This window comes from Arvicola amphibius, chromosome 18 (assembly GCF_903992535.2).
Source record: "Arvicola amphibius chromosome 18, mArvAmp1.2, whole genome shotgun sequence".
Taxonomy (NCBI): domain Eukaryota; kingdom Metazoa; phylum Chordata; class Mammalia; order Rodentia; family Cricetidae; genus Arvicola; species Arvicola amphibius.
Window position 1 is genome coordinate 32,634,825 of NC_052064.1, and position 24,072 is coordinate 32,658,896.

The 24,072-nt window shown below is 46.6% G+C and overlaps 1 protein-coding gene across 1 annotated transcript in view; it reads left to right on the top strand.

Moving 5' to 3' along the window:
- Positions 1-24,072, top strand: part of Kiaa2012 (KIAA2012 ortholog) — an 87,298-nt gene that overhangs the window by 25,396 nt on the left and 37,830 nt on the right. Inside the window, 3 exon segments of the mRNA XM_042054269.1 lie at positions 1,583-1,750; positions 4,443-4,553; positions 19,393-19,472. Coding sequence (XP_041910203.1) covers positions 1,583-1,750; positions 4,443-4,553; positions 19,393-19,472 — 359 coding nt within the window.

A 24,072-nucleotide genomic window follows, 5' to 3' on the forward strand; every position in this document is an offset into this window, starting at 1 on the left:
ATTTTATTAAAATACAAGTAACAAATCTTTACAGGGTACAAGACCATTGTCCCACAGCAAGCCTGGTCTACATAGTGAGTTCCAGGACAACCAGGGCTATGTAGAGAGACCCTGCCTAAGAAAGGAGGGGGGACAGTACTTCTTCCTTTTATAATAAATAAACACCCTGTGAAATTTTGAGATTTCACGTGAAGCCAGCTTTTAAGACTAAATGCAATAGTCATGTCAAATGTGAAACAAAGACCATCAGACCCTCATCTCTGACAGACAAGCCAAGCTTTTGTAGGTGTGGTCCCAGGTTCTGTCACCCCAGAGAACAGTCCATACTGCAGTGGAGAAGAGGGAACAGAGATGAAGGGTTAAAATGTACTTTCTGGAGGATGTTTTCAATCAGTCCTGTGGCCTTCTGTCTACAATCTGGAGGGTGGTATAGTTGGCCCTCCAAATCAATATGTTTACTCTGCATCCACAGATTTAACCACCTACAAATCAAAAGTATTTAGGGGCGGGGGAAATCAAGTGTACTAAACACCCACTCTTTTTATTTTTATTTATTTTATTTTTTGCTAGTCTCCCCTAAACAGTACAACATAAAACTATTTGCATAGCATTTACGTTGTATCAGCTATTATGAGGAACCTAGAGACAAGTGTATGAGGGGACGCATGTAGGTTATAAGTAAATGCTATTTGCCACCTTACCTAAGGGGCACAGCGAGGATATGAGTGTAGTGATACTTTGCTTGTGTTTTTAACAAATAAAGCTTGCCTGAAGATCAGAGTGCAGAGCTAAGCCACTAGAGGCCAGGGAGTGGTGGCTCACACCTTTATTCCCAGTATTCGGGATTAAAGTGCCGCACCTTTAATCCCAGCACTAGGGAGGTGGGGACAGGAGCGATGTGTTTAGGCAGAGAAAGGAATATAAGGCGGGAGAAGACAAGAGCTCAGTACAGTCTGAGGACGCAGTCTGAGGACAGGGTCACCCTTTTGGTCTTTTCGATAGAGGTAAAAACAATTAGATTTCATGCTACGTATGGGTATCCAGTCTATCCTGAATCAACACGTCTGTCCTTTGTCTACAACATAGCTTGAGAAGGGAATGTGCTCCTTGGTTTTGTCAGAAATCTGTATCCGGCTGGGAAGAGTAGCATAGGCCTGTGATCCCAGCATTTGGAAAACTGAGGCAGAGAGACCGCATTTTAAGGCCAGACTGGGCAGCACAATCAGATACTGTCTCAAAAGGAAAGAAAACTGTGTGTTATAATCAAAATGCCCTGAGCCTTCAGACTAGGGAATCCGCAGTCTCTCAGGCTCATCCCCATCTCTGGGTCCCATCTATGAGAGAGTCACAGCTACCACTTCCCCATTCCTCCCCTCAAGGAAGGGCTCCTGTTCTTGCCAAGAGCAATTTCACTCTCTTCAGCTCCCTACCCCTGAGCAGGTCTGGAAAGGAGAAACAGAGTTGAAAACAAACAGAACCATTATCCCCAACACCAGCGACTATCAACCCAGCCAGAAAAGCCGCGAACTGGTCTTCCTGATCCCGGAGCTTTTCCACTCACGAGTTTCCCATTTTGCTTTAGGAGATGGTGATATCCTGGTCCAGAGCAAGGACCAGTCAGTGGGTCTCCCCCTCCCAATTAAAGAAAGCAAAAGTTCAAAGATCCAGAAGGACATGGACAGCCCCAGGACCTCAGGCTGCAACAGTCCCACAGATGACTCAAATGAGAGGGCGCTGCCCGAAAGACCAGGTAATCATTCTGGGGTGCATGGAAACCGTACCCCATTCTTTTCTGTGGCTCCTGTCTAGATTCCTCACCAAAAGGGGAAATGGTGGTATTCCCAATTGTATTGATGAAATTAATGCTCAGCCGTCCCCCTAAAGAGTCTGACTTGTTTGGAGAGTTTGCTGCATCAGTATACACCAGCAACCTCTCTCCTCCTTCCTGCAGTCGCACGTGATGACGTGGCTCCCTGAACTCCTGTGCCGCACACACCTGGGTTCAGTAGACACATACTTAACACCACTGCAGCCAGAACCCTCCCTGGGCAGAGGAACCTGGGGACCAGACAGTAGATAAAGCTTCCAGAGGGAAATCATCCTCCAGAGCAGGGCAGACCTGAGGCCTGTTCCCAGGAGGGAAAAGATGCTGCCTTCCTGTTGTAGGGTGAGGCAGGGCAAACCATGTCCTCTGTGACTGAGCCCCACATAGACACCGGCAGTCAAGGAGTGAACGAGATCAAATGCAGCACCGCAAAACAGTGCCGGGGCAGCGGGGACAGGGCTTAGGACAAGGCAGTGCAGGAAGCAAATGTTGCTAAGAGTCTGAATTACCCTAAAAATCTCAAGAGGTGCCGTGCTTGAAACTGGGTGCAGCTGAGGAACTGAGGAGCCAGCTCAGCCATTAAGAGCATTTTGCTCTTTCAGAGGATTCCTGGCCTGTCCCCAGCACCCAAGTGTCTGTAACTCCATTTTCCAGGGGATCTGGAACTCTCTCCTGGCCTCCTCAGGCACCAGGCATGCACATAGCATATATGCTATGTGCATGTGATACTTGGAAAGAGGTTATTTAAATCAACTGCTCTCTCCCTGCCCCCACCTGTCTCTCCTTCCACCTCTCATTCTGTCCCCAAAGCATGTGAGGTTGAATCCTCGGAAGCATAAATTAAATATGTAAGTCAATAACTCTGCTCTGTGTTTTCAGTTTCTCTGTTTAGGGCTGAGGTAGTCACAATCAAACCCCTTCTTTCCCTCCCCTCCTTTCTCCACAAATGCTGTTGTCTTTTTTTTTCTCGGTTTTATCCCTTTATCCATGATACAAATGGCCCACGCTCAACCAGTGTCCCTTCCTCACCAAGGGCCACCCTGGAGGTCAATAGCCCCAGAAGAATTACAGCAGACACACACACACACCTAGTCTTGGAGATTCTCATAAAGGGAGAACGTTATCAGACGAGAATAACACAGCCATACTGAGACAAGGAATCCCAAGTGTATACGCTGGGTGTGTGTGCATGTGTGTGAGTGTACGTATGGTCACAGATCTCAGAGTGTGTGACGGTATATGTATGCTAATCTGTCCGTATGAGTGCATGTGTGTGTTGTGTGCATGATGCATCCCTGTATGTGTCTAAGCATACGACAGTGCATGTCTGAGGTGCATTCAAGCCTGTGACAGAGTGCGTGTTTCAGTGCATTGTGCCCTTGTTGGAATGTGACATGTATAAGCTTGCATGCTTGCATGTATGTGGCTGTGCATATGTATGTTTGTCTTTTAGGAGTATGCACATGTGTTTGTATCTTTATGCACATTTATATGCTTGCAAGTGAATTATGCATTTGCCCCTCAGCATCCCCTCCAGCTGGAGGCCTGACTTACTGCTGCCCCTTTGCCTTGGAAGCAGGAAAAGTAAGAGTAATATGATATGAACTATATTTAGCCTTCGTCCCTGGTTTCTGTCACAGACCTAAAAACTCATGGAATTTCCAGATAGAAGTCTCTTCTTGCTCATGGGGAACCTCTCTGAAAATGATAAAGTTTACACTAAAGGGGTCACATATGCTCAGAGAGGGGGTACAGAAGCTCCCTGACCCTGCCCTGTGCACCTCATCATCTGGCTGTTGGGCTATACTCCTTCTAACACATTAGTAAACCTAGGGCCTTCTGTGAGTGTCTAAGAAAGTATCAATTTCAAGGAGGGATTCATGGAAGCCCCACTCATAACTGATGAGTTAGAAGCACATGCCACAAATGGGGACTCGCAGTCCACAGTTAAAATGGGGAGAGCCTTGTGGATCTAAGCCTTGAACCTGAGGAATCTGGTGATAACTCCAGGTAGCAGGGCAGCAATGGCCAGAAGTACAGGAAGCTCCATTGTTGTCTGCTAGAGGATTGTTTGGTGAGAGGGGAACCAGGCTTTTTCTGTGCTGGGACAGAGAGCAGAGGAGAAACGTATGTTTTCCTTTCATAGTAAGTTTACATAAACCTTGAGTCTTTGTAAGTGACCAAGGGACAGATGGCTTCTCTGTGCAGCCTGGGCTGGAATTCCTGTGTAGTCCCAGAGCTCAGTCCTAGCCTGTGATCACACACGTGCAATGCCACACAAAGGCTTCTACGGAGAGGAAAAGCAAAAGCAGGAATCACCAAATCCTGTACCCAGGCTACTCTCGACTGGAGAATGCCCCCCTGGCCTAGCCCTGCTACCTCCATCCGGACTCTGCATGGGTGTGGTGTGGCTCGTGGAAGCCCCTTTATCTCCACCTCATCCTGGCCCCCAGAAGGTAGGGCCCGCTGTGCCGAGTGCCTCGGTGAACCCTGGCAAGCGGAGAACACACAAGCGTCTCCAGTCACAGCGCACCTGGGCTTAGAGCGGCACAGCCAGGCTCGGTCTCCCTCATCTGCACTAGGGCTAATGCTGTTCGTTCATTTGTTTGTTTTCAAGAAAACTCCGGAGATCCCACACTGGGACGCTTCTTGCTGAGTACGGACGGTGAAAACGTCCGCCAATCTCTCGCGAGGCGCACGGGAACAGAGGTGCTTCCACTGGGAAAAGGTAAGATAGCACACACTCCAGGGCAGGCTTGTGTTCAGAGGGTTTCCGAAGGCTCCCAGCGGCAGCAGAGGCATCGTTAAAAGCAGCAGACAAGAAGCAGCCAGCTTCTCCCACTCCCTGACACAGAGGTTCCTCTGTGGTCCAGACACAATAACCCTATGTTCAAGGAACAAGTTCCCTCTTGCCGGAACATCTGGAGACAGGAGTTGCAGAGGGATGGCTTGGGAGAACTCTAGTATGCCCGTGCTGAGGCCTTGATCAGGATGATAAAGCCCTTTTGGTTTTTGCCCAAACGAAACACGGCCTCTTCTCTTCTTTCCAACCACGCTCCCGAGGTGGAGGTGGCTAATTGGTAATCCAATCAGGCATCCTTGTTATGTGCGTTCGTTCACCGCTGTGAGTCACCTGGCTCCTGACAGACAGCAGGGCAGTTTCCAAAACCCCTTCTGGCACAGCGACCTTTTGGAAAAGAGACGCTGGCTCTGGGAAGTAGCCATTTTGCAAAGGAAAAAAAAAAAGAAAAAAGTCAGAGGGTGATGAGTGTTAATCCTCCCAGAAACCATCAGGATGGGCTTGCATGGGCTGTGCAGCCAGCAGGCCCCTTGATGAGGGAGATTAAAAGCTGCATGCATGGGTGAATTACATCACGACTATCTTAATGAGGAGGTCCTGGATTCAGGGCCAGATTTCCATGGCCCTGGCTTGTCCTCTGTGTACCCTGGTGATGTTTTCTGTGTTCACGGTTGCTCACCCAAAATGACAAGACACACACACACAGATGCACACACGGCATGGGGGAAGGCAGAGAGTCATTCCCTGACTGCATTCCATAGCCTGTGTCTATTGCTGCAAGTTCTACCCATTGTAGGGATTTCTGGGAAGTGTGATGCATTTGCTTCTGAACTCAGCATCCGAGAACTCCCACCAGCATTTGGGTTATCCCAGAAGATAACCTTTTAAATATCTTGGGTCTGAATCTGTTGGAGTGGGGGTGAGCAGTTGGGACAGCTGGTGGGACAGCAGGGAAGCAAAGGGGATTTCACCTGCCTGACATTTGTCCCTGCTGTTCCAGAAGAAATAGTTTCTCCATGGACAATTCAAAAGCAACCAACAGAGACAGAAATGTTTTTGGCTTTTGTTTGTTGTTGTTGTTTTGTTTTTTGGTCTTTTGAGGCAGGGTTTCTCTGTAGCTTTGGAGCCTGTCCTGGAACTAGCTCTTGTAGACCAGGCTGGCCTTGAACTCACAGAGATCCGCCTGCCTCTGCCTCCCGAGTGCTGGGATTAAAGGCACGCACCACCATGGCCCAGCTCGAGACAGAAATGTTGAAGCATTATGTTGGCTGTGGCCACAGGAGTTATGATGCATCAGACACTTCAGTATCCCCAGCCCTCATCACGGTGTCTAACACATGAAGCAGGATCACAGCAACTGTTCACTGAAAAAAAGTTTAGGGACTGGAATTGACTTGGGGTAGAGTGTTTGATTGGCATGCACAGGGTACTGAGTTTGAGTCCCAGCAAACCCCAATTTCAGAGCTAGAAAGAAAAATAAAGCTTAGGCTAAATAAGTGGAGACTTGCCTGTATCTTCTCCTAGTCCTAAGAACAATACACTCAATCCGCTTGCTTCTCAAATTCAAAAGCATCCATTGTGCTCTTGCTGAATGAATCAGCTAGGCAATCTTTCTCCATCTTTTCCTCAGTGTGCTTGGTTGACCTTCAGTCTTAAAAGATAATTGGATAGTGCTTCAAAAGGTGAAAAAATATCTATTTTTTTTCTTCTTGGTTTTTTGAGACAGGGTTTCTCTGTGTAGTCCTGGCTGTTCTGGAACTCTCTCTGTAGACCAGGCTGGCCTCAGACTCACAGAGATCTGCCTGCCTCTGCCTCCCAAGTGATGGGATTAAAGTTGTACGCCGCCACTACCACCCAGCATGAGGAAATATCTTAAACTCACACCCTCCTACAATGATCCAAAGAACAGGTCTACCTTTCTAAGAGATTCCATTAATTGAAGCACATTTTTTGAGGCTGTACTGATTTTATTTTATGGGTTTCGGATTTTGCCTGCATTCCATGTCTGTGCACCATGTGCATGCAGTTCCCTCAGAAGCCAAAAGAGGGAGTCATATCCTCTGGAACTGGAGTTTCAGATGGTTATAAGAGACACATGTGTGCTGAGAGTTGAGCCCTGGTCCTCTGGAAGAGCAGTCAGTGTTCTTAACTGCTGAACCATCTCTCCAGTCCCTGAAGGGTATTTTTGTTGTGATTCTGAGTTGTTTGTGGATCTGGGGTTTTTGATCTTTAGATCTTTGGTTTGATCTGACAAAGAGTATATTGAAAGCCCTTTCCCCTATGCAAAAGACTTGTTCTACCACAAGAGACTCTGAAAACCCAGCTTTACTCAGATGCTTGGACCCATCTTTTAAACTTTATTTTACTTACTTATTTTCATTTTGGTGCTAGGAATGCAACCCAGGGCCTCCCACATACAAGGCAAGAGATCCACCATTGACTATACCCCAGATGCAATGTCCCACGTCCCTCCCAGTATCATCTCCCACACATTCCTGCCTGCCCTCCAGTGACCCCTCCATCATCCCTTGATGGCCCAAATGTTCAGTTTCTGGTCTTTTCTCTCCAGGCCTTTTCCTGAGTCACCCCCCAAATATTTAGACAAGCTCTAAGTTCATCTTTTCTAGGACATTTCCCTGAATAATTTCACCTCCCTCCGTACAACCACCTAGATGCAACCTCACGGCTTTCCTCTCTCTCAGTCCCACCGTTGTGATTTTGGATTTTTCTGCATCTGTTTTCAGTTTGGCTCGCTAATATATGAGTCCTAGGGAAACCTCCTCTCTTTATCCTGTGTCCAAGCAATGAGTGTTGATTGACTGACTATCCCAGGTGCCACACAGGAAAGTTCTTGAGGGAACACAGTTGGGTTGTTTTTAATATTAAAAAAAATCTTAAGAGGAAATATGATACGTCTGATCTTCCTGAAACTGTAAGGCTCTGTCAACAAGCATTTGGGAATAAATTCTTAGGCAATTAGATCATGATAGTTTGCTTGCAGACAGCAGAGAGAGATGAATATAACCTTTAAAAGGAGGAGAAGGGGGAAAGATGTCAAGACCAGAGCCGTAATTTGGCTCTCTCACTCATGTTGGGCTATATTGCGACACTCTCAGAATTCAAAGGTTTCGGAAAGGGAAAGCTGGCTTGGAAGCGTCTAAGTCAAACACTGGTTACGCTCTCTGGATTGCTTATCCCTGATACAAATCCTCAAATATTCTTCTTGTCACGCCGCCAGCAGCGTGCATTTCCTCTCCAGAGTTCTTCTCTTCATTGGTTTCACACTGAGAGATATCCAAAGACGTCTGTGCCAAGAATTCAAGTTGGATCCTCAGGTTCCATACATCTCTTTCAGAGTTCTTAATTAGCATTCAGCCTTGTCCTAAATGGAGTTTCAGCCCAACGTGAGTTTTCCGCTTGCTTATTTGTTTGTTTTACTCTTGCTGTTTTGTCTTGTTGTATAATTTGCAGTCTTACCCCTGCGACCTTTCCTGGTGTAGTGGTTTTAATGCATGTCTACAAATTACTTGACATATCTCTCCTCAAAAGGATACAGTGGCTCATGCCTTATACTGATATGGACAGAAGTAAGGTATATGGCTTTGGAAAAAGAGTCTGGTCTTAGCCCACTGTCTGGTGCTGTCTTAGTTAGAGTTGTGTTTTGTGGGGGATTTTATGTGCATGTGTTTTGTTGTGTTTTAGGGGAGTTGTTTGTTTGTTTCTGTGAAGAGCCACCATGACCACAGCAACTCTTATAAAGAAAGCATTTCACCGAAGTGGCTCACTGACAGTTTCAGAGATTCAGTCCGTTATTACCATGGCAGATAACATGGTGGCCTGCAAGCAGACATGTTGGATGAGTAGCTGAGAGTCCTACATCTTGCAGGAATTCGACTGAGATACTTGGCAGTACCTGAGAATAGGAGACCTCAAAGCCCACTCCCACAGTGACACACTTCCTCCAACAAGGCCATACCCACTCCAACAAAGCCACACCTCTTAACTGTGCCACTCCTTCTGAGACTATGAGGGTCAATTGTATCCAAACTGCCACATTCCACTCCTGGCCCCCTTACGCTTGTAATAATATCATAATGCAAAATGCATACTTCCAACACATAATGGCATAGGATACACAGTACCATTCCAAAACGCAGGGAGAAGGGAGCGTAGCGAGGAAATACTGGACCAAAGCGAAACAGAACAAAAAAAGGCCAATTACATTCAATCTACCACAGTTTCCACAACAGAATATGTGAGACTGAGTGATCTGAAAAGAACAGAGACTTCTTTTGATCCATTGTTCTGGAGACTGGGGAATCCCAGAACACTGCATCTGCTTGGTGGGGGTAAGGGGTTGCTTAGGATGAAGAAAAAGTCAAAGGGATGCAAGTTAGTACACTTGAGTCCTAAGAACTCACTCTTACGGTGACTGGCGCACTCAAGAGCTTGAGAATACCCTTCATCGCCTCAGAAATTAGCCCACCCCTGGGGGAGTAAAATCCAAACACCTCTGACGTTCTGGCTGCTCTTCTGTTCCATGGCACAGGATGGGGATCAAGTTGCAGTGTGAATAGGAGGACATTTTGTAGATGTTTTTGTTGTTAGTTTGGTTTGGTCTGCATCACTCTGGCTGGTCTGGAACACATGGTCTTCCTGCCTCGGTCTCCAAGAGGCTAGTTCCGGGCTAGGCCTTTAGATTACCAAACTCCTCCCTGACATTATGACTGGAACCTAATTATGACTCTACCAGAATCCCACATTTCTGTCGCTCCTAGATTCACAACCCCAAATTTGTGAGAGATAAGTAAATTTTATTGTTTTAACACACTAGGTTGAGAATAATTCATGTTGCAATAACAGATAACTCATTTTCTCTATTGAGCCCTGGGTCAGGCAGGGGCCTTTCTGTGTTGGAGGATATGGGTTTGAGCATGGTTTCCCTTGAGGGCTTAACTTTTAGCAGCTGTGGTCATAAAGACGGTGCCTAGACATTTAAGGAATGCCTTCCAGTAAGTCTGTGTGAGGAAAAAGAAAGATCCCTGAAGTCAATGCCCACAGTCTTGGGTCTTATGACCCAATCTACCAGCTATGACTTTGGTGATCATGAATAAATAATTTCACTCCTTTGGACCTCAGCCTCGTCCTGTGGACAAAAGAAAGTTGGTTTGGCGTTCAATCCTCTTAGCACATGTCCCCTGGTACACCAGTGCCCGAGAAGATTATGGACAGCCTGCGATAGGAGAAGGGTTTGAGGGTGAATGTATCTGGGGACTACTAGAGTTATGCAGAGTCTGATGGAGCAGCATTGCCTCCTTAGAGATTCAGAGCTATGCCTTTCCCCAAACTTGCCTGATCACTGAACGTTCTTTGTTTCTTAGCAAAAGGTTGCATGGGTCTAAATCTTTCTTTTGGAGCATACTTTGGAAAATTCCTAACTGACTGTTTCTAGGTATCTCCCAGCTCTAACAGTTTGTTTCTACATAAGCTCCTTTCCCAGGAGGCTTCCTCAGTGGGAGCAATTCTGCCCTCTAAGCTCGAAACAGGATCTCAGCATTCATTAGGCTGTGACCGTTCTTGCTTTCCTTCTCCAAATCTCAGTTCTGAATCATACAGCCCACAGTACATCCACCACTGGGTGGGAAGAAGAAAAGGAAAGAAAAAAAGAAAGAGCCCCATGTGGTAATAATTCACATTGTTCTCTTGCCCAATCAGTGTTTGGTAATAACCCATCAGAAAGAATGCTGGCAGATGTTATCAGTTCTGTTGATCCCAGATCGAAAGTTTGAATAAAGGAAAGAGTGGCTAGGTGTGGTTGTGGGACACCCCACCTTCCTGTACAGTAGATGCTAGAAGGCTAAAAACTACATTTCCCAGGTAACATTTGCAGTAGAAGCTAGAAAGCTAAAAACTACATTTCCCAGGTAACATTTGCAGCTCGAGGATTGAATAAAAAGTGTGCTCTACCAGTTAGCTTTGCTTGCAAGAGTTTTGGAGGGCAGAAGTGAGGCAGAGACAAGTAAGTTTGGGGCTACTTGCTTTGGCACCAAGCTCATGAAGACAACACGCTGAAAGGCAATGTCTTAGTTGGGGTTTTATTGCTGTGAAGAGACACCATGACCATGGCAACTCTCATAAAGGAAAACATTTCATTGGGTTTGGCTTATAATTCAGAGGTTTAGTCCATTGTCATCATGGCAAGAAGCGTGACTGTGTTCAGGCAGACACGGTGCTGAAGAGTTAACTGAGAGTTCTATATCTGGATCCATAGGCAGCAGGAAGAGAGAGAGCCACCAGGGCTGGCTTGAGCTTCTGAAACCTTAAAGCCCAAACCCTAATGACACACTTCCTCCAACAAGGCTGCACCTCCAATAATGTCACTCTCTGTGTCCTTGGGGGTCATTTTCATCCAAACTAACTCAGGCAGTTTCAACCTGTTTACAGCCCTGTTTCTTCCTTGACTACCGAGTAGTTTCTGCCCTACACTTAATCCTGGCTGATAAGCAATCCTTATATATAGTGGGTGTTGGGAATTCCCATCAGCCTCAGCACTGGACTCAGCCGGGTCTGTCTCATGCTTCAGAAGGGACAGCTTGACCCAGTTTTCAAAGGGAATCCAAGTTCTCTGCTGTCACCATGAAGAAAGCAGTAAAACCTCCACAACCAGCACTGACCATGCCTTGATGCCTGATAGCCAGCATCAAAAGTTCCTCAAGATGCTCAGGGTTCTTCTCCTTCTCCTTCTTCTTCTTTTCTTCTTCCTTTCTCCTGTTCTTCTTTGACAGGGTTTCACTACCTACAAAGCAGGCCAGGGATACACGATCCTTCTGCCTCAGCTTCCTGAGTGCTGGGATTATAGTCCTGAGCCACCACACCTGGCTGCTTTCTCTCCTTTGGCAAAGGCCTCTTGAGATTCCTATGAAAGATGGCATCATCACCCCTCTATGGGCACTCCCCAAAGAAGAAAAAAGTCAAAGAGAAATTTTTTTAAAAAAATGTTTTTCCTCTGAACCTGCTAGAAATTTTATTACTGTTGTTTAAGAGGCTCACTGTATAGTCCAAACTGGTCCCAAACTCACAGCGGCCCTCCCATGAGCTGGGATCACAGGTGTGCACCACCAGACCGGGCTCAGAAATTCCTTCTTTGAAGAAAAGAGCACACTAAAAGCTAAGGTATACTTAATAAATATAAAGCCACCTTGTCCTACAACTCACCTTTTTCCTCTGGGACATGCTTGCCACCTCTGCCTTTCCCACTTTTCTTGCTTACTTCCCAGGGCTGTGGACCCAGCCCTGTGGCTCCTGTGTAGGGACCTCACAATAGAGGTGAAAAACAGATTCACCAGTGACTTTGTCTACCGCAGGCAGGGGAGATGAGGCTGTAATCGAGGCCCAAACAGCACAATTCAGGACTGCTCAAGGGGTCACTAACTCTAGTCTAGGAGACTAGGAAGGGCTTTTATGGAGGATTCCCGTTTGCACAGGCCTTGGTGACATCAGTAGAAGAGAGGAAGAGAGACCGGGGAGAAAGATGTGCTGTGGAAACTTGCATGAACAGAGCAAGGAGAAGGAGAGAAGCAGAGACCGTGTGACCCAGTATGAGTGGACCGAGAACCAGGTGGTTGAGGAGGGATGTCATGCAACCCAACATGTGTGTGCCTGCCTTCATGAGGGGACAGTAGAGGAGAGGGGGGATGGCTCCAGCCTATAGCTGATAACAGAAAACTCTGGAGATACAGAAAACGCCGGCCCCTCAGGGTGGCTGCTGCGTGCTGGAGTTGAAACCAGGACAACCAGAGACAAGCCTGTTGGTAGAATGTCCACAAAATTGACTACAATTACCCTGTTTTTCCTTTCAGTTAAGAAATTACCAATGTGGGGTGGGGGCACTGTATGTCTGGTATATTGTAATTAGGATAAAACAACAAAGGCCCAGGAGCCTGCATGCTCATCGCATGCCCAGCAGCACCCACAGGATCACGGTTCCCATAACTTCCTCACTTCTAGTCCCATTCCCACCAGTTTAAGAAAAAGCAGCCATATGTTTCCTGGAAAAGAGGCATGGCTGGGGGTTTTGCCGGTAGAGAAATGCTTGGGCTTCCTTGCTAGGTAGCAATAAAGCATCTAAAGAAAATCCTGAGAGATTTCCTGGGAGCCAGGAGACAAAGGGGGTGAGTGGGTACATGATGGAAAGTGTGTGTGTGTAAAACCCTTCACCCTCCCACCCCCAACTCTTAGGGAGGTTTCGCTTTCAGGACTGTTCTAGCCCCCTTTTCCCTTTCAACCACTGGACCGCTCAATTCTAGGAGGGAAAATTAACATTCATTATGCAATTTATCTTTCTCCTTTTAATCCAGAGTGTCTGTCTCCACAGTCCCTACTCAATAATTAATGTTTGTTCTCATTTTCCATTCTCCAGAGCATCTATTCTTGAACTGGAGGGTCAACAATTAACACTAATTATGGCTTTTTCTCCCTCCACCGTTGGCTCTCTGGATTCCAGGTTGCTTTCTCAGCCTGGGTTCTGGGCGTGCCTGGGACGGCACACACACACACACACACACACACACACACACACACGAGGCTGCACTACTGCAGCTGCACAGATCCTTACTGCCCATTCTTTGGCAAATTCTAGTCTACTTAGTGTCAGTAATAGACTAATGAAGCAAAATAAATTTTAAAAGGGGAAGTACCTGTATTTGGGTGGGTTTCATCCAGTTTAAATTTTCTAAGCTGTTCTGTGATTTTTTTTCCTTCCTTATTACTCCCACCTTTTCTCTTCCTCCCTCTTTCCCTCTCCCCCACCTCTTTCTTGGGTCTGTCTTTCTTCTCTTCAGTCATAAAAAACAGCGTTGTGTAAACCCATTTTCATTTTGGCTAACAAAGACAGCTACAGTAATTCTCACCCCAGGTGACTCTATCAGATTGAAAAATAAATAGGTCTGTCTTTGGGGTCCAGTACTCCTCTTGTTTGCCCTGGTCCCAACTCGCTTTGTTTGGATACGAAGACTGGGGCCTGAGGTGGCAATCACATACCTGCAACTCCCACCACACAAGTCCAGCAACAGCTGACCACAGTTTCAACACAGTGGCCCTGCAGGTGCCATCTCTAAAAAAGCCTTGGATGAAATCAGCCTTCTCCTCAATGGCTTTTGAATCTTCCACCAGCACAAGCACACACAGAGTTTCAAAGCCGTCCAACTCAGCGCCAGGCTTAAATCCAGGCATCCACTGACTTCATTTTTTTTTTTTTCCTGTTTTAGGGTAAAGAAACTGGATCTTCCTTTTTTCAAGTTTTTCACATTCTTGATTAAAATTCCTTATTGTTTCTCAATCTGTTGGTCTGATCGTTCTAATCTCCATCACAAAGAGGAAGGGCCCAATGCCTGCAAAAAGTCAGCTTTCTCTTTAAAAAGTCACCCCAACTCTCCAGTGTCGTTCAACTCATGAACATGTTACACCATACCTAGAACTCCAGAAATACAGTCTTCCCAAATACACCAGCAAACAGGAAATGAGATGTACTTAGGATGTCGGGGAAATGGGGGGTGCTCATAAGTTAATCTGGAAAGCCCACTGACTAGTACTGAGCAGAAATCTTAGTAGAAAAGTTGGCTTTTCCCAAATAATTGCACCCAGCTGACCCAGGAAGGACCATCTCCAGGGACCTCCTATGACAATAAGGTGGCTGTAGCCCCCTACTGTGGGGCACAGTTCAGCCTGCACAACTACAGATTTAAGAAGCTGTCTGTAAAACCCTCTGTGACTAAGGTCTTAAATGGAAGACTGAGGGCAATTCCTCCTTCTTCCAAGATTCCTTTCATTCCCCCCTCTCCGCAGAGAAATGCAAACCTTCGTACCTCCCCCTCCACCCACAGACATGGCCGCCCCTGTTTCAAAACAGGGAGAAGGGCTGATTACAAAGAGGCTGGTCTCCTAAAAACAGTCTTTGCTGGGGAGGAAACGGTGTGTGGTCTTCTGGTTGCTCATCTGGGGAGGCAGCCATGAACCCCGAGTGAGGGACACGCTGTATTAATGCTGGAACTACAGTAGAGGGCAAGAGATTGCTTTTCCCAGGGATTGCAAAAGTAGAAGGAAAGATACAATCGTGTCCTCATGATGGCAAGATGAGTAGACAGGAAGCAACTGGGAGGAGCAACTTCACCCCTTTGCCAGCATCCTCAGTGGGGAGTTTCTGTGTCCCTTTATTGTAGAACTGAGCAATGGGGCAGCTCTTAAATAGGAGCCCTGCTCTGAAGATAATGTGATGCTGTTGGTGATAACCGTGGTTGTAGGATGGTAACAATTACAGACTTCTGATGTGCCAAGCATTGTGCTGGTTCCCATCGTCCATTCTCTCACTCATTCTCAAGTTGGGCTTCTTCTGGTTCTCAGAGTAGGAGAGCTTTGCTTGGTCCCCTGATGAGCTCACTGACCATAAAAAACAAAAAAAGTTCTCACCTTACCTGGTGCCTGACACCCCACACACACATTTATTTTTAAGGAGCTAGACCAATATAACCGAACTCTTATCTTTGGTTGTGAGCCATCTCTCCAGCCCTCAGCAGTTAAGAGCACTGGCTGCTCTTCCGGAGGTCCTGAGTTCAATTCCCAGCCACCACATGGTGGCTCACAACCATCTACAATGAGATTTGGGGCCCTCTTAAGAAAAAGACCTGGTCAATCATCCTCATCAACTTAGACCATGAAACCCAATACGGACAAGGGCAACAGAACCGCCCATGGGCTGCCCATGAGTGCAAAAGATAAAAACGACAGACGTAACATTTCCGTGAGAACGGGTGTTGCTAGAATCATCTACAGAATTGTCATACATTTTTGTTTTCTGAGTACTTTGTTTTAATGAAATTTTTTTAGATTAAATCAATAGGATCCTAAAAATAGTAAATCGTTGATGGACTTTGTGAGCATTTAGACACCGGAAAGCCAGATTCAACTCTTTGAAAATGTCTTCAAAAGCCAGGGACATGGTGAATGACGATAAAAATAAAACAAGTCATAGACACATTGAAAGACAATTTTTTTTAAGCAGACTATTAAAAAAAAGTCAGGAATTCGCCACAGTAGCTAAAGGTTAGACCTCCGTTAGCCAGCCATCCACAGCATCGCTCCCGTTCCGTGGCCCTCGGGGAATCTGTGCGACTGAAGCGGGAGAGATTGCGTCAGGCCTCTCGGCTTCTCCTGCCTCCTCCACATGCTGCCCCACGTCCAGAGTTTGGTTTCCCCGCAACTTTTCTCTTGGAAATCAGTGTAAGCACCAACACTGGAACATGCTCAACAGAGAGAACTAGTAAAGGTTGTTTTACAAGACACAAAGAAATTGCTCATTCATTAATTCAGCCAAGACCACGTGACCATCTGCTGGCCACAAATACCACGCCAGGCGCAATAACAGCTGAGAGACAGAGCCAAGCCGTAAAGAGGACCGCAGTGGTAGAGTGATTGCTGAGTACGAATTATGAAGTCCGGGGGCTGTTGCTTTGGAAGGAAAGAAAAACACCCATAGCAGAGTTTCTACAGATATGTGTAGGAACTAGCCAAATGGAAAAGAAAGGACTCTAGAGGGAAAGAGACCTCGGGAGAGTTAGGGAACATAGCAGAATAAGAGAAGGATGAGCAACTTGTAATGCCTGGACGGCAGGCGCATGGAGGGGAGGGGAAGGCAGAGCGAGAAACTGGCCATCCAGAGCAACCAATGATGTGCTCATTACGAATATTATAACGACTCTTCACTGGAGGGTCTCTTAAGTCATTGATATTTATTTCCACACAAATGAAATTTAAATTCCACAGTGCAGCAGCTTAATTTCCATTTTAGGGTTGATAAACTGCCATGAACCTCTGGACTTCTCCCTAAAAACAAAAATAATGAACCTTTAGAAGAAGTGTATATTCCCCAAACCAAAAGCTAGACCCTAGAGACTGAGCTAGGCCCAAGAAAGGTATGTAAATAGAAGAACTGATGTCCCAAATTGGAAGAAAAATAGCGCTCTCACATTTGCAAGGCTTGTCCATATTTAAATCCTGCCTGACTCATATTTTCTAGACAGGCTCCTTAGCTGGACCTCCCAGGGGTATGTCTTTCGCCTGGAGGCCTTCTCAAGTCCCTAGCAATGGTTAAATATGCCTATCTCACCCTCCTTCTCAGTCAGGAAGATTTAAAAGGAAAATGTGTATCATAAACAAAGCCTTAAATCTTATCCTAAGAATCTGATAATGGCATCCCCAACAGGCCGGCTTGGGGCTGGGTCTCTTTGCATTCAACAAACAGACTTGAGATTTATTATAACACTCCATAGGTCATAAGCATCTGGAGTCACAGCATATAAAATATTTTTAGATATTTTTAAGGAAAGGTCATTGGCACGGCAGTCTCCTTCCTTTTATAGTTAAGTTTATCCTGGGAAGAATTTTTTTTTAAATAATCTGGAATTCACATTTGCATTTTCCATTTATGATCAAAACACAAAACCTTGAAGATACCGGGGCTGACGTGGGGGGGCGGGGGCTTCTCTTAATGGTCCCTGCTGGGGCCAGCGAGGCTCTGCACAAAGCTGTCAGGAGGCCACAGCTCTTGAGGTCTCTGTGTGGCAGATGTATCGCCTGCCTGAGGATGACACGGAAGGCTAGGAAGGAAATTCCATGACAGCACCCCAGCGATCAAAGGGTGCGTTCTTGAGAAATGGTGTGTGGGAAAAGGCCCTGAACAGATTTCAAGAGGCTCCTGCCAGCACCTCCAACAGCTCCTGCCCTGGTAACCACAGAACATTTGGCCATTTCAGAGCCTGCCGGGCCAGTGTTTACCAAGCCCTGACTTGCAGGAGCCAGGTGGCCCACCTGTCCTGATAAGACAGCTCCTTGGAGTTAGGTTTCTGTCCTGCCACCAGATGGGTCCCATCAGAGTTTCCCCCGCTCCGGAAAACAAGCACTCTGAAACAGCATTAGTAAATATAATTGTATTTCATTTTTATTTAAAACAGCAATTTTGGAATTAAACATTGTCAACGCAGATTTAAATAGAAGAAAAAAATTAAAGGAGCCAAGCTCCATGCTAGAATCAGTTGCTCACCCCGCCTTCCACGGTTTGAGTGTTTGGCAAAGGATGCCATGATTTGAGGAAGGCAGAAGGGGTTGAGGCTAAAATTCCTCTAGGCAGGGTCACCTCTGAATAGCCTGGTTATCTAGTTTGAACGCTATCTCCTCGCTAAAAGCCCATGGCTAGATTAATGGGAGCATTTGAAAATCTGATCAGTCTGGTTGGTGGGCCGCCAGGGATGTGTTTTGTTATCTCAATAGCAGCAGACAGTGTTCATCACAGAAAGGCCCGAGCAGCTTCAGGTGGCCCGGAAGTGCTGAAGCAGTGTGAGGTCTTTGGTTGTGCACATCAGCTCCTGAAACAGGAAGAAGGCCCCACCCTAGGTTGACAGCCAGTGGCCTGGGTTGCACAAGAGGAAGATCTCCCCACGTAGCTCCAGAAGGGAGTTTTACCACCCCCATTGCTTTATCTCACAGGAATGCAGCTGGAGTCTCAGCTCCCTCGTTGACAGCATGGACCTCAGTAAATTACCAAGGTCTTGACCCAAGAGCTGAGAAGTCCTAAGAGATTTTTCAGTCTCCTATCTAGAGATGTGTTTACATTTCTTGAACTCTGGCTGACTGACTCATTCCCCCGCTGTTGCAAGAACTTCCCTTATGCATTAGGATTTATAGATTTCTTTTCTGAAAAGCCCAGGGTTCTTTCCGAGCCACTGTGAAGTGAACCTCATCGCGACATAGTTCTGCTGGGTGGCTCTGTCTGGAGGGTGGACCCTGGCCAGGCAGCTGGGATGTGGCAAGCAGAAGATACAGCTGAGGGCACCTGGCCTCTAGCTCCTGGCCAAGCTATTTCAAGGTGGAGGCTTGAACCCACATAAACCCATTCTCTGAACCTCAGTTTCCTCAATCTGATTTACACTGTTTTAAGTTTATGCAGAAGTCATCCTCAAACAAATCAGGAAGAAGAAAAAAAAAGCTGAGAAGCCACAGAAAAAGATGAGCCTATAAAAAATACATACTGACCAGGTGGTGGTGGCTCACACCTTTAATCCTAGAACTCAGGAGGCAGAGGCAGGCGGATCTCTGTGAGTTTGAGGCCATCCTGGTTTACAGAGCAGTCAGGGCTACACAGAAAAACCCTGTCTCAAAAATCAAAGAGAGAGAGAGAGAGAGAGAGAGAGAGAGAGAGCTATTGCCCTTTACTTTGGCTCATGTGGAGAGTCCCATCATTCCCACAGCCACACTGACTTTTACCTCTCTTTGCTGCTCTGCCTCACTCCACACTGAGGAGCGGGGAATTCTCTGCTCTCTTCCTGGAAGCTTTCAGAGTGTTTTCTCACTTCAGTAAAGTGTGATCATACAAGATTTATATTCAACAGCATCAGCAGATTTTTTACATCAATATTTCCTTTTAAATTTCAGCTTTTATCTGAATTCCAACAGCCCAAAAAAATCTACTTTTTGTTCTTTTAAAATACCAATCCAAAGAAGAAAATCCAAATTTGAATATAAAGCTAAGCCCCCCTCAATAAGGTGTTTAGAGATGTCTGCAGAGACTGCGGGGTATAGGTAATGCCGTAGGTGTGTGCTTATAGTCTTAAATGCACATGAGCTAAGCATGTATGGCTATCATATGGTTCGTACGAAAGTTCATGAGACCTAGATCTGACACCTTGACCCCCCCCCTTCTCTCTGACTTTCCTTATAGCAAACACCAAATCCAGAGGCAATCTTCATCGAAATCCTTATGAAACCTCCTCACCTCTGACTCAAGCAACAGAGAATCAGGTACAGTATTAACTGTGAGTGAGCACAGCCTTAGGGAGCTGAGACTTGTCCGGGGTTCTTGTCCTGACTTGCTGTGTGACCCTAAGTGAGACTCTTATCTCTCCTGGCCTCGTCTGTCTCATCAGTAAAATGAGCAAGTAAGCCTTTACGTCACTGGGTTCCTTGACTCTCAAGCTTGGGATCTGGATTCTATTGTGTGGTTCTTTGTGTGTGTGAAGAAGCAAAGCAGACTCTTCCCAGACTTCTGCGAAGTTAGAAGGGGAACAGGAACACAGCCACAGCAAACAGCAGAAGGGCCACATTTTCCTTCCAAGTGAGGAGAGAATAGCGATTACGTTTGCTGTTGTTCTTGTTTTTAAAGCATCAAGGATAGGAGATGGGGAGACAGCTCCCTTGGTAAAGCACCTGCCATGCAGTCATGAGGGTCTGAGTTCAGATCCCCAGGTCCTACATAAAAACCGTGGCACCCTGGCAGGCACAGTGGCTACATCTGTAATCGCAGCACTGTGGGAGCTGAGGAGACAGGCAGGGGCTTCCCCTGGAGCTCCCTGGGACTGTTTCAACAAGTAACATGGAGGATAAAGAAAGACAGCAAATGCCAAGCCCTGGGCTCCATACTCATGCACACACACACACACACATGAACACATACACACCCATGGACACCCATACACACACCTATGGACACACACATGACACACCCAAGGACACACATACACACACCCATGGACACACACACACCCATGAACACACACATCACACACACATGGACACACACATCACACACACCCATGAACACACACATCACACACCAATGGACACACATACACAACCATGAACACACACATCACACACACCCATGAACACACATACACACCCATGAACACACATACACACCCATGGAGACACACACCCATGAACACATACATCACACATACACGTGGACACACATCACACACACCTATGAACACACACACAAGCTAGGGTGAAAATGAAAGGTGCTGATTTGGGAGGCTTGGGAATATCTAATGCTTCAAGGAAATGTGTGCAGAAATAGTGATAAGCAGGCCTCTGTCGGAAGCTCTGAGGGTGACACTCTCTTCAGAGTCTTAAGAGAAAGAATTCCTAGAGCTGAATTCAGGGACTGGGAGACCTGAGGCCCACTCTTGGCCATCACTGCTCCAGGGGCCTCTCCTTTGTCTACAGCCTGAGGGGGACTCTCTCCCCATTCCTCTCTCATCTCCAGCTTCCTGCTGCTGCCACAGGTCCCTATTCCCAGCTCAGACAGGTTAGACCGCCAGGCTTGGATCCGGCCTCCCCTGAAGTAAAGCACAATTAGACCATCTCTCTGCTACTGAGGAACCACAGAAATAACGTGTGTGTGTGCATGAGTGTGTGTGTGTGTGCATGAGTGTGTGTGTGTGCATGCATGCGTGTGTGTGCGCGCATGTCTGTGTGTGCGTGTGTGTGTGTGTGTGTGTGTGTGTGTGTGTGTGAATGCCTCCATTGAAGACACTCTTCATAACGGATCTGAAGACCTTAAGTAATAACAATAGCAATAACAGAGAGCCGTAACTAAGGAAATACAATATACTTTGATAATCCCTCAGTTCCAGAGGCCTTACAGATACCACCACTACTCCCAGCACGGTCCAAACTCATGAACCTATGGCCATTCTGATATTGCCCTCAAAGAGTGGCCCAGCCATGTCCAGTTAGCTAGACTAAATTACAAGCCTTGCAGTCAGGCTGAACATAGACTTTGGGTCTTTAAGCTTCAACTCTGGTTCCTCTTGCAAGGCCTTGGCAAGTTCACAAACTGAGACTGGACTGTACCTGCTTTTCCCTTCTGAGCTCCTTGGCTTGTTGGCATGACCGTGGCCTTCTTTCCTTAAAAAGGAACCCCGGAAGGAAAAGTATGAAGAAAAGTCTAGGGAGCCCCACCAGCCCCCAAGCCAAGAAAATGAGGCAGAAGGTGCTCAGGAAAGTCCTCTTGCTGCTCTCAACCCTCCCCCCCCCTTACTTCTTGAGGCTAGCGGCCATTTATTAGGTTAATCACTGCCTCGGATTTTAACTACTTCCTCAGCCTACTCCACATAAGTGACTAATTTCATGTTTACTATAAAGCATCTGGGAAGGATTTAGAAACAAATTTCTACCCAACAGACTTCAGTGTCCTACCTTGACGGGCCAAGGGCCAAGCAAGCCGTGGCTTCCCTGCCTCTGCTAGGGCCTTTTCTTGCAACGGGAGCACAAAGTCGGCTCGCAGCAGCAGCAGCAGCAGCAGCAGCAGCAGCAGCAGCCACTGCAGCAATAATCAAGCCCTTCTTTCTTTTCCATTAATCCCTCACTGACTCACCTCCTCCCTCCATCGTCAGGGTCTGGCCATATCATAAGATCTCTCACACAAAATACTTTAAAGAAAAAAGTGATAGTGCTAGCTGAGCATCCCCAAAGGTGGAACCTTTGGGATACAGCCACCCCAAGCCACAGGCCTAGACTGGGAAGTGTGAAGGAGAGAAAGCCTGGCGTTGCTGGCCAAGTGCACCAATGTCCCCGGGGTCTGGGGGGGCTGCCTCGGGCGCCCCCTCCCAGCAGCATTGAGAACCTCCGCTCTGAGTCTTGAGCAGCTGCCTCGCCAGGGCCAGAGCAGAAAGGGTGGGGAGACGCCTTGCCTCCCTGTCCCAACCCCAGGAAGAGGTCCCGAGAAATCCCTTCCACACCCAGCCTGAGGTTCAGGGCCGCAGCGCCAAGTGCATCAGTTAAATGAGCGCCGCAGCTGCCATCAGCAGCTTCCGTGGAGTTAGGGGAGGGGGTTAAGTCAGAGAAATGCGGGGGGCGGGGGGGAGCTACAAGTGTAGTGTGGAGATGAAAAACGCAATGAAAAAAAAAGAGAGAGAAAAGAGACAAGCAGACGTGTTTCAACTCCAAGCTCCCATTTCCCCTTTCAAATGAACGGCCTCCCCACTGAGCGCAGAATCAAGTATTTATGAAGGCATTTTTTGCATATTAATAGCTGCGTAGGGAGGGAGCCCGCCTTCTCTGAAGTCCTAAAGGTATGGTCCCCTTTTTTAAATACAGGTCTTTCCAGCTCCTCGCAGAATTTGGTTTTCTCCTTCAGATTTATTTCCCCTCCTGCCTTGTGGCTCCTCCTGGGGCCCTACAACTAACTGATTAAGAGAAATTAGTTCCTGGGTTGCCTCGAGAGGCCCGGCCCTGCTATTCCCTCTGTGGGTCGCTGACATCAATCGCCTAAGCTTTCCCTCTTCCCCGGGGGCCTCTGTGGAGAGGCTTTAAGGTTGAGTGAGGTGACCGGCTCCTGAAAAGAATGTTAAAATTCTAAATGAAAGTTCCAAAGGAGAATTCAATACATCCATGTAGTAAGAGGAAAAACTAAAATTAAAAAGAAAAATATTCAATAATTTTATTAACTTTGATAGATAGAACTTGTCTATCCTCGGTGAGGCAAAGCACTCAGACAGCTAAGATCATCCTGGATGTAGCCAGTTTGAGGCAGGCTGGGTTACGTGATCTTCCTAGAGTCTTTGATTTAATTCTGGGCAATCCTGAGGTTGGAGCAGGCCCTGGGGAGGAGCCAGCCTGGGCATTGCTCAGCACCCCTGACTTCCACTCACCAGATACATTGTTGTGGTAGCCAAAATGTTTCCACACGTTGCTGAACCCAGATTTTCCTCTTTGTCTCTTTTTTAATTCCTTTCTCTTTTCTTTTTCTTTTTCTTTCTTTCTTTCTTTTTGGTGTTGTTATTTGTTGGTTTTTGGTTTGGGGCTTTTTTTTTGTTTTTTGTTTTTTTGTTTTTGTTTTGAGACAAAGTCTTACTATGTATCCTAGGCTGGCCATCCTCCTGCCTCACTGAGATTATGGGTACCACTCCTGCTGTTTTAGTTGGGGTTTCTGTTGCTGTGAAGAGACGCAATGACCCCACGACTCTCTCTCTATATCATATAGATATAGATATATATATGGTTTATTTATATATATTTATGGTTTATTTAATGTGCATTGGTGTGAAGGTGTCACATCCCCTGCAACTGGATCTTCAGACAGTTGTGAGCTGCCATGTGGGTGCTGGGAATTGAACCCGAGTCCTTTGGAAGAGCAGTCAGTGCTCTTAACCACTGAGCCATCTCTCCAGCCCCCCCCCCCCTTATAAAGGAAAGCATTTAATTGGAGCTCACTTACGGTTCAGAAGTTGGGTCCATTATCATCATGGTGAGATATGACGGCAGGCAGGCAGACGGTGCTGGAGAAGCAGCTGAGAATCCTACATCTTGCAGCTAACAGGAAGTCGTCTGTGACACTGGGAGTAAGTAGCCTGAGCATAGAAAACCTCAAAGCCCAACTACAAAGTGACGCACTTCCTCCAACAAGACCACACCTCCTAATAGTGCCAATCCCTTTGGGGTCCATATTCTTTCAAAACATCATACCCACTTTGATTGAATATTTTGAAAATGCAAATCAAAATCATAAGTCAATCATGATTGCATCTATGGTTGTTGCTTTTTCTGTCTTGTTCTTAGGCATCCATAAGAGAAAGACCTGAAAACAGTACACACAACAAGGCTAGCTAGAAATTAG